The 11,647-nt window shown below is 38.6% G+C and overlaps 1 protein-coding gene across 1 annotated transcript in view; it reads left to right on the top strand.

Annotated features, from left to right (window-relative positions):
* The window catches only part of GABRB1 (gamma-aminobutyric acid type A receptor subunit beta1), a 362,575-nt gene that overhangs the window by 878 nt on the left and 350,050 nt on the right, over positions 1–11,647 (top strand). The window contains exon 3 of the mRNA XM_023638141.2: positions 19–86. Within this exon, the coding sequence (XP_023493909.1) occupies positions 19–86 (68 nt within the window). The remainder of the gene's footprint in view (positions 1–18; positions 87–11,647) is intronic.

Here is an 11,647-nt window from a genome sequence, read left to right as displayed (position 1 = left end):
GTCCCACCTCCCTGGCAGGGCCCCCCGTGGATGTCGGGATGCGGATCGATGTCGCCAGCATAGACATGGTCTCCGAAGTGAACATGGTGAGTGGCCTCCCGCCGGGCCCGGCGGCCCGGCTTACGCAGATGCGAAATGGACCGGTCCCCGTGCCCTCTGCCTTTCATTGGCGGTCACCTAGCCCCGATCCCGGGAGTCCCACTCCGCGTACGCTCCCCACTCAGGCACACACACTTTGTTGCCCCTGGTTTGTATTTTCAACACACACACACACACACACACATGCACACACAAACGCGCACACACACGGACTACTGCAGTGTTCCGGAGGAAACGTGCTCGGCACTATTTGGGGAAGGACGGGTGATTGTGGCACCAGCGGATCGGGTGGGGCGGAGTCTGAGCGTTACTTTAGCAGGGTTCCCTTCGGTGATCGGTTGCCGAGGGCACCATCTGCCGGCGGCCGGACAGCCTGCACTAGGGTCCTCGGACGGTGGTCCGCAGCCGCCTCCTCGCCAGGCGCGGCCCCCTTGCCCGGGAGCTTGGACTGACCCAGGCTCCCGCCACCAAGTATTCAGCACGCAGATGAGGTTTCAGAATGTCCCCTCCCTCTTTCTGGGCTCTAGCACACCGTGTGGCAGGAGCAACAGGCTGAGACAACAGTCCATGCTTGCTAACACGAAAGCGCTCGAGCCAGCTTCTGGGGAGGCTTGCATTGTTCCTGTATGGAGGTTGATGAATGTGTCTTGCTACAATCTCGCAAATTTCATTTGAAACAGAATAGGTCGAGTTATTGCTTTGCTTTACCCTAGAAACTTAAGCATGCCCATGACGAAAAAGCCTCATGATTAAAGGGACGGTGAAAGTGGGGGAAGCGATAGTAACAGAGCGCAGAGCGCAATCCTTTCATTTCAAGGGGTTAACATTCTTTTATTTCCTTTTTTTCTCCTTCCTTTCTGTGGCTGTTGCAAAAACGATTGAAATCATAGCTGTCAGTTTATTGCCTGTTTCCAACCGCTGTAGGGTAGCAGTTTTCTAGCCTGAGTTTCTAACTGTTGCTTCTTGTAAGGCAGGGGGAAAAAAGCCTGTTGCTTTTCTAGAACCAACCACCCAGGGAACAGTTAGATCTACGGGAGCAAAATGCCATTTTATACCACTTGTGAAAAAATATTGTGGCAGCAGAAATTTAGACAGTCTGAATAATTTAAAGACTAAAACCTTTGGGGATTTATCACTCTACAGCTGTACAGGAGATTCAATTGTCTTTTCATTTCATTACTGGTGTGTTGTTTTATTTTAACATGCTAAGGTTTAAGAATTTTTCTTCTTCGTTTTTAGGTTACGTCAGGGGAGAAATAAATATGTTTATGATCTGTTGACTAGGACTAAAATAAAACACGTGACTATTAAATTCCTGTGCTTTATAGTCGTAACGTCCCCACAATTACAAAGCTTACTTAAAATAAGGTCTCTGGTGGTTGTATTGGAAAAGGAAAATCCATTTTTAAAAATGACTTGGCAGATATTTTTAATAGACTGACATTTATAATATTCTCTTCACATCCATGTCACTACCTCAAAGCAACCCAAAACACGCTATTTACAAATGCTGGAGAATGTAGTAACATGCACACATATACAAATTGTACCCAATCCATGCCATTGCAACTGGATAAACTAGACAAAAACAAGTTGTTTGTATCAGGTAGATAAATGATGATAATATTTTCCTTTTCAGTCATTTGTTTTGATACCTTGTAAGTAACCACAAAGATAATGGATAAAATAGGAGAAGATTCAGAAAGCTGAAAAGGCCAACAGTACCTTTGCCAGTGGTTGGTCTTCTGTAAAGGATACTATACTTTCCAGAATTTTAAAAAATGTATAATTCTGTTGACTATATTTATAAACACCTTTTCAGCTAAAAAAAAAATGAATAAGAAAGTTGCCATTAACCAAAACAACTACCACAACAAAAAAGCTCTGTATAACCAGTTGTTTGACTGAATTCATACATAAGCTCAGAAAAAGGATTGAATTTAATTGCAGTACCACTGGAAATAACTCCTAATGATGGAATAATACAGTCTGTTTAATCACTGCACCATGTAGATCCTACTTGATTTTTTAGAATATTCACCCAACAGATAAACCTTTGAAAAATATATTCAACTCAAATACTCATTACCTTTCCACAATGGGGCTAGAGATTTGATGGGAAAATAGGAACCACGGAACGCTGAAAAATAATAAACCTTGATTGACTTCTTCTTGGTTTCCCCTTTTAATGAGAGATATTAACAAGACCCAAGATTTATTTTATCTTCTCTCATCTATGACAAAACAGTGAAATAAATAGATTGGAAATAACTCCACGAAAATGCAAGTAAAGAGGAATTTTAGGATCGAAGGCTCTGTATAACACAACCTGGATGGTTAGCCCTGGTTAGGAAAATTGTCTAGAATATGCTTTGACTTTTAGATAATGTAAGTAGGGTTGAACTGTCTATGGGAAATAAGGCTCATTGCTTTTTACATTAATCGTGTTTCAGTACTGTGATAGGCTTAAATAACCTTTGAAGTCATTTAACAGGAAATTTTCACCAAAATTAACGAAAAATAAGAATGGACAAGGAATATAATAAAAATAGCCTTAAGGAAAGTTCAGACTAAAATCTATTACTAAAACATTGCTAATTTATATATTTTTAGTCATTACTATTATTACCCACCCATTCCATGGCTGGTAAAATGAGATGATAATTGTACATTGCATTAATGGGTTTGAGAACTAGGTTCTGTTCATTTTTGTTCTTTTCCTATGCTACCCCAAGGGAAATATAATTTTATATTGGCTTACAGCATTATCTGTTGTAAAGACTAACATAACATCAGAAGTATTTTCTGATTTATGTCCTTCAGGATGGAAAATATTTCTCTCAAATTAAGAAAATAAAATAGCTTTTACAGTCAAGAATATCTATAATCGAGAATTGTTGGTTTTGAGCAGTGAATACAAAATCTCTGAAGAATAATTCTGATGCAGGGGGAGAAAAACTTCTTAGGAGCAATGATATTATTGATTAAATTAGGAAGGCTCTTTGTTCTGGCATCATGGGGTATATTGTGTACAATAGGAATGGGGCATAAAGGAGACAATAGCCTTCAGAAACTGCCTTAAAGTTGCTACAATCATCTGCTGATATAAGCCCAGTAAAGCACAGATTGTAATAGGCAAGTCATCTTTGAGTAGTATTTTGGGAGAACATGATATTAACTGCCTGCAAACAAGAGATTGAACTCTTCTATTTCAGATCCCAATGACTAGCTCCCCTTCTTGTTAAAGAGGTGGCTTCCCATGATCAAGTAGGACTTCCAGCCACGGAACTCTCTCCCTGATCTAAAGACACAATGGTCCATGTGGTCATTCCCAGAAGACTTTACATCTGTTGAGTCCTGACTCAGAGTAGTCCTTCCAGTAATGGAATACTATCATGTATTCATTGTTTCTTTCCTTCCTTCATGCACGGAAGGATGCAACAACGAACGCTCTTAGCAGACATTACAACTAACAACAAAAACAACCCCTCCCCCAAAAAAGCTAAACTGAGCTAACTGTATAAATAATACCTAAAATAAAAACAAATACAATTTACCAAATACGCACTGTTGTTAAATTTCACTGTTGTTCCTCTTGTTATTTTCATATTCGATCCCACAGGTTTCTGGAACACACTGCAGTTATGCCTAATTACCATCATCTTGGTGACACAAAATGTTCACCAGGTGTCAGAATCCCAGCCCTCCTTCCCTATTTCTTTAAGTCAGTGTTTCTCAGTCTTTCATGTATACCTGACTCACTCTGGGATCTTAAAATGTTAAAATGCAAATTCTGAATCAGAGGTCTGGCGTGGGGGCTGACATTCTTCATTTCTCACAGCTCCCGGGTGATGTGGAGTGCTGGTATGTGGACAGCACATTGAGTGGCAAGGTTGTAGTACATTATTCTAAGATCTAGCATTGTTAAGAAATGAACATTTTTTTCTCTTAAAATTCTCTAAGAAGGGTATTATTTCAAGGTTCCAAATTAAGTTTCACGTTAATTTGTAGGTAGTTAAACAGGTAGCTGTTCAAAAGGGAAAATTAGTTTGGTAATTGATGATAAGCAACAGGACAAAGGCAAGAGCCTGCATGATGGGCCTTGACTTAAACTAGTAAGCAGTCCTCCTAAATGTGTCAATACTTATGAGTCAGCCAACCTTAAATGATGGCTATGGAAATATCGCCAAGCACAGTGACTCCAACAATACCATCCTGCTGCTTTACAGAATACGAGGAACTTTTCTTCTGCAGAATAGAGAACATTGCAAACTGCTTTTTCCCCGACTGAGGAGCTTGCAACAGTTTTGTGAAATAGCCTAAACATACTCTTGCTGCTGTCAGTAAATTCTCTGAGGTTATAATAGAATTCCTTTGCAAATACAGCAAATAGGTCAGTACCATTTAAAGGCGGGAATAGATATCAGCAGTTAAATAAAGATAAAAATACTTTTTCTCTTATATGAGTAATTGACCAGGTCTCATTTTTAGGTGCTAGGTTACAATACTATACTATCTGGAGAAGCTGAGAGAGGAAAAAATTCCCCTTGCCTTTCTGTTTGGAAATAACAGGAAGACTTTTTACACCCTAAGCCCCACAAAAGCAAGCCTATCTAGATTTTTAAAAGTTTGAGTTCACATTTGAAAGCCTGTGTTCTTAGGATTACAAGGCCAGACTGGGTATTAAAATGTGTAATGACAAAGAAAATAAATATATACTTAAAATATGTCTTTAAAAAATAAATAAATATTTATGGAACACATCCTATGTATGAGGGATGGTTGTCGAGTGTTGTTTTGTTTTGGGTTTTTTTTTGGTGAGGAAGATTGGCTCTGAGCTAACATCTGTTGTCAAACTTCCTCCATTTTTGTATGTGGAATGCCACCATAGCATGGCTTGATGAGTGGTGCATAGGTCTGCACCCAGGATCTGAACCAGCAAACTCTGGGCCAGGGAAGCAGAGCACGAGAAGTTAAACACTGCACCACCGGGCCAGCCCTGTCAAGTGCTTTTATATTAGTAGCTCATTTAATTCTTGATTTAAGGCTATGTAGTTATCTTTCATACAGATGGGGAAACTGATTTTAAGAGAGGCAGAAACTTAGGTTGAGAGAGGTTAAATAACTTGCTCAGAAGTTATAGAGCTAGTAAGTGTCAGAGTCAGGATTTGAAACCAGGTAGCCTGACTCCAGGGTTTGGCTCCTATCTGCTCAGCAAGTAAAAAATATTCCCAGTATTTAGCTTTGGGACCTTGAGTGAGTCATTTGACTTCTCTGGACCTCAGGTTTCTCATCTGTAAAATGAAGATAAGTGATACAAGTGCTAAACCTCTTTCCAGTTCAAATATTCTATGAATAAATAAACTTAGGCCTCTAAAGATTTCAAAATCAAGATTCTTCCTCTCTGTCTTATTCTCCTGTTAGATTCTATCTTATTTCATTTTATTCTCCTGTTAGATTCTATCTTATTTCATTTTATTCTCCTGTTAGATATGTCAATCAACAAGCAATTATTGAATTCCCACTGAGTACAAACTATGGTAGTCTCCTGGGAACACCGAAGCAATGATTGGGTGTAATCTGTGGCCTCTTGAATCGAATAATTTTAATTGGTCACGGCGTTATCATCCACTTTTTCCAAAGTTAAACAGATTCCCAAAGACAGCAACAAGAAACGTTGCATCAATGGTCTTCCAAATGAGACTTCACTGATGCCTAGTTCATATTGTATTGAACACTGGAGCCAAGACCAAATGCAGTCCCTGTATTTAAACTGGGAGCATTGCTCCACTACAGACAAACTAATAATTTTTTTTAACACAATGTGAAGTGGAAGGAAATCATTATTTTCCAAGATCTGGGTATCCCAAAGGATTTACCTAAAATCATTCTATCAGGGAGTCTGGGGGCAAGCAGTAAAGCTAAGGTATTCATCTCAACTGAACATCACTTTGTATCAATTCTGTAATTGTTTGATGCTTTTTGTCTTAGAAGGCCCCCAAAGGCTTGATAGCACCCTCAAACACACATGAATGAAATCTTGCATTATCAAGGAATGTAAAACATTTCAAAAGAAAAATAAATGGTATAAAATGTGTCCAATTGATTGGAGTGTCCACAACTCAAATGACGTTACTATACTTGAGGGTAATGAGAAGATGAATGTATATATGCTTATAGTTGATTGATTGTTGGTACAGAGTTTCCCTATGAAATTTTCAAAACACTGAATCCTATTTTCCATAATACCAAGATTGAGTTTCTGCATTTTAGTATACTTCTGTTTTCATCAGGTCGTGCTTTTCATGAAATCTCTTGACTGTTATCTACTGAAGGAAGTTAATAGTCAGCAGCATATAACAATCTCTTACACAACACTTGACAGAAATGCTCAAGAAAGAGTACAACTAATTCCTATCAGTGGGGATAACTTAGCAAAAAGTCTGGCCATAGGAAAAGAGTGAAAAATACATGGGTTTTCTTTAGTGAGCCTGGGTACCCCTTAGCAACCTCATGGTCCTCATTGTTTTGCTGCTAGTAGTTTTTTCTCCTACCCCTCGATTGAGTGCCTGGTGTATCCCCTGCCCCGTGCAGCCCCAATAAAACCTGTCATCCTATGTATATTTAAGATTAAAGGGCATTTTCCAAAGAGCATTCATTCAACTATTCTAGTGAATAAAAGTGATGTGGTGTCAGTCCTTGTGAAGTTTACAGTCTTTTAAAAAATAATTTAAAATCTCTATTCTTGTAATGAAGTTTTTTTCCTTTTGGAAGATTTTGAAACATCCATAATTATCTTGGTCTTGGGATGCTTTGGTTCAACACAGACTTACTGACTTAGTCACTTAGTCTTTTATCGGATCCTGTACTGGGCATTAGGGATGGAAATATGACTAAGACATGATCCGTACCTTCAAATATTTTACAATGTAGAGGAGAATATATACACAAACAGCTGTTTTACAATAATGTGATATGTGCCAGGACAGAAACATGTGTGTCCAGGATCATGTGGGAGCACAGAGGAGAGGTTTCTAAGGCATGGGCAAGGGTTGATGCCTGAGATGAATCTTAAAGAGGAACAGTAGTTAACACCATGTATGCTATGCTGCAAATGAGAAGAAATTTTCAGGAAAAAGAAAGGGCATAAGCATTGGCAGGTGTGCCTGAAAACAGCGTGGAGTGTTCTGGGAACTACAGGTAATTCACTTTTGTGAGAACTTGAAGGGCACAGGGAAGATTGTCAAGAGATAAAATAGAATGCTAAAAGCAAGGTGTAGCACAATGTTGTTGAATGTTCTCTCTTGTGTAAAAAGAAGAGGGGGAATAAAGACAAGGTTAATAAAAACCTGATACAGACTGAAAGATATAGTCTATATATAGATCCCCTCTCCATAAACATAATTTTTTTTATGTGCATTGACCATTTCTGGAGGAATCCACAACAGATGAGGAGCAGGGGAACCAGCAGTAGGAGTATGACTTGGAGGGATACTTACTCTTCTTTATAAGTCCTTTTGAATTGTTTGATTAAAAAAAATCCTATACACGTTTTACACTTTCACTTTAAAAAGATACACACACACACACACATGTGGAGAAAGAGAGACAGAGACAAAGACAGAGTGACAAAGCGAAGTGATGCTGGAATATGTATGCCAGGGAAATGAATCCTAATCCTGAAACACAGAAAACCTGCTAAAAGTTTGAGCAGGCAGTATGTTTTGCATTCTAGATAGATTATTCTGGTAGCTATGTGGAAGATGAAGTAGGAAAGGCTAAAACTGGGGGCAGTGTTCCTAATTAAGAGGCTAAGAGGGTGTTTCAAAGTCCAGATAAGAGATGATAAATGCCTAAAGTAAAACAGTGGCCTTAGGACTAGAAAGTCAAAAAAGAAAAGATAGTCAAACAGGCAAATCAGAGGGATTTTGTGACTGACCAGATGATGGAGGTTAGAGAGGAAACAAGCCTGGGAAGCCCTATGAGATTCCATATTGAGTAATGGGCACATGTGGCACCATCAGCCCAGGAAGAGAACACAGGAAAGGAAGCACTAACCATCGTGTTCACCACTGAAGTGGATATATTTCCAGAATAAAATAAAATGTTACAGCCTGTTGTTATAAGGTATTTATGGGAACACTGAGGTAGAATTTTGGAGATTGGAACTATCCTGAAAAATACTAGATCCTTGGTGACTCTTCCAGCTCTGTTTACAAATGAGACAAGTTGTACAGGGAGAAATCCTGGGGCCACAAATGTGGCGGCTGAAATGGGCTGGTTAGAGTTATGCAGAAAGGATGCTGGCCAAAGACAGAGAATGGAATGCAGTCAGTCTTAATCTCTAGCAATATTGTTCTTTTCCTAGGAGGACCTAGACCTTGATAGGATTTAGAACATACTTTTCAAATTCCCCCAGAGAAGTGATCTTTGTATTCTGTTTTAGTTGCCTTTATAAAACTATATGGGTGGGGAAAAAAAGATGTGTGGGGAACCCACTTACACAGCATCTGCTCTCGTCTCCACCACATCCCTAAATGATTCAGAGTCCTTCTGGAACATCGTGTTTCCATGTGAAATCGCATCAAAGCAGTGTGAGTTCTTGTAGAAAGTGTCTTTGGTGATGAAATGAGATTGGGTATAACAGACAGCACAAGTGAGGCCAACAGCGTGCCGTGAGAAATGAAGCTTAGCTGCCAGGAAATTAAAAAGTGATTCCCAGGAGCTTTGCATAAGAACTGAAACATTTGAATGGCCTGGTAGGGATGATTTTAAACAAGAATTCAGCAGAGCCCTGTCCTCATCAAATGGTCTCCTGGAAAGAGGATACCTATTTAAGCAGAGGCATATTTATAGATTGTTTTATTTAGTTTTAGAGAAAGAAAGCAGAGAAACAGCTCGAGAAACAGTTCCAAACAGAAGAGGATCCTAGGTAGCCGTTAGCAATTAGCTATTCCATCCCTGCTTCAGCTGAAAAAGAGTATGGGTTTAGGCCCTCCAGATACGACAGCCAAGTTAGAGGTGACATGCCTTGCTCTTGTTGCTGAATGGATTAATCAGGAAAGTTGCTAGGAGTGAATCCTGCTTGAATGAGAGGGTTTATTTGGGATCCTTCCTGGAAGCGGGGGAATAGATTTGTTGAAAGCTCAGGATCCCTGCCTACTCTAACCCGCCATGACTCATGGGGAGGTTTTTTCCTTCTCATCTATTATTTTCAAGGGAATGATACACAATTCTTTAGTTAAGAGAAACAGCTTTTAGGTTTCCATAGAGACAGTTCAATGACATTTATTTGAAATCCCACCTGTGCCTAGAACATTTTCTCATGTCAGAGACCATCATTTCTCCCTCCTACCACCTGCAGCCCCTCTCCCACACAAATGCATCTAGATCTGCTTTAAAATGCACGGGAAATCATCTTTCTCTTATGGAGCTTTTTCTGTCACCATGCTAAAGAGGATTCTACTGGAGAGAGTGTGTATAGAGCATATAAACAAATCAAGACTCCGACAAGACAAAAGACCCAATATGAAGTAATGATTATCTATCAGTCTGTATGAGATCTTTATTAACCTTGTCTTTCTCCCCTGCACTATGTAAACTCCAGGAAGTTTAGGATTATATTCTTTATGCTCTCTATGTAGCTCCTAGCATATTAGAGAGACTTAATAATAATATTTATCAGGATTATAAAAAAATTTCTAGTCATAAAAAAGTGTTAGTAATAATGGCATTTAAACTTTTTAGTACAGACATTAATATTTTTTCTGTCAAGTCTACCTTATACCTTCAGCTGCAATTTTCTTTTATGTTGATCATGAATCATGAGCCGTTTCCATAGAAACATCTTTATCACATGGCACAGCCAGTTTCACAGACACAAAGTCACGTCATGGCAAATATCAATGCATATGTATATATATATATATATATATATATATATATATACATACACTCACACATCACTTAACTACAGGGTTACGTTCTGAAAATGTGTCGTTAGATGATTTTGTCATTGCACGCACATGATAGAGTGTACTGAAGGAGAACAGAATTTGTCAACCCAAAGTGTGTCTCTTTAACATGATGATTATTTTAGGCTGATTATTTTTAAGAAAAAAAGCAGAAATTTTTTCTTGTTACCTCCCCCTTAACTGCCTAAAAGAATTAGGATTAAAAAAAAACCTGCCTCAGGAAGCAAGCTATCACCTTAGCATAACATGAACTACGTGGTAGACAGGGAGGAACCTAGGGAAGACTGTTTGGCTCCCCTCTGTGTTCTTCTGTTTCTGTGTGGCCAAACGCTTGTTTTCCAAATGTTTGCTCCTTTTTACCTACTTGTGAATATCTTCCTTCCCTTTGAAGTCCCTGACTCTCCCCACCCGAACATCTTCTTTTGTCTGTAGCTGAGGGTGGTATTTAAGGTGCGGGCTTTGGCCATTTTGGTGAGTTACTCAGTTTTCCTGGGTTTCTCCTGTATATAATGCTATTAAACTTTTGTTTGTTATTCTCCTATTAATCTATCTCATGTCAATTTAATTCTTAGACCAGCCAGAAGAACCTAGAAGGGTAGAGGAAAATTTCTTCCCCACTAAAAGTACTTTCACAAACCTAGATGGCATAGCGTACTACACACCTAGGCTTTATGATACTAATCTTATGTGACCATCATCATATATGTGTTCTGTTGTTGACTGAAACTTGGTTATATAGTGCATGGCTATACAAATATATGTATGTATACACACACACAAATTTTCATCAGCTTTTTATTTTTCAAAATGTCATCTCCATACTGGCCCCTGGACTATCAATGTTTCTGGGAACATTTAAGAAATTATTAAGTAATTACTTGATTGATAACTACAAAGTGAATGACATTTAAAAAGAAGGAAGATCAAACATAAAAGATATATGAAAAGGGGTTCCTCAGCCAATCTAGAAAGGCTTTGAATGAGATAAGTTAGATTTTAAAAGAAAATCAAGAAAGTTTATCAAATTTGAAAATATAAAGTCAAAAATATGTCTAACCTAGAAATATACATATTTAATACATATGTATATAATATATATCTATATTTACATCTATCTACCTTGTCATCTTTGCTATAATTGAATCCTTGCTGCTACATGGTATGTTTACTTTCAAATGTCAACTTTCGTCTGAAACTTCCACTTCTACATGGTAATTTGTCATAACCAGTAAATGCATTAAATCACCTACCACATTAATGGTAATAAAAGATTCTTTCCACTGACATCACCACCTCTCTGCCCTGTCCCCCGCAAATCCAGCACACACACACAGTTCAGCACATCCCAAAGAAACAACAGAGAAAACAAAATCCCAGTTCAGACCGCCTGCTGAGTTGAGACTGATGAGAGGGCAGAAAGACGATTCACTGAAAAGGTTAATATTGGTCAGTAGGAAACTTTTGGATTATGTGGTGAGAACTGATTTTTAGAAGTTTTGAATTTGGGAATAGGAGGAGGAGGACAGGATAAGAAATATGGAGAGGAGAATGTACTCATAAAACTAGAAAATCGT

This window comes from Equus caballus, chromosome 3 (assembly GCF_041296265.1).
Source record: "Equus caballus isolate H_3958 breed thoroughbred chromosome 3, TB-T2T, whole genome shotgun sequence".
Taxonomy (NCBI): Eukaryota; Metazoa; Chordata; class Mammalia; order Perissodactyla; family Equidae; genus Equus; species Equus caballus.
The sequence above is the reverse complement of the archived record's forward strand: the minus strand, read 5'-3'. Positions and strand labels throughout refer to the sequence as shown.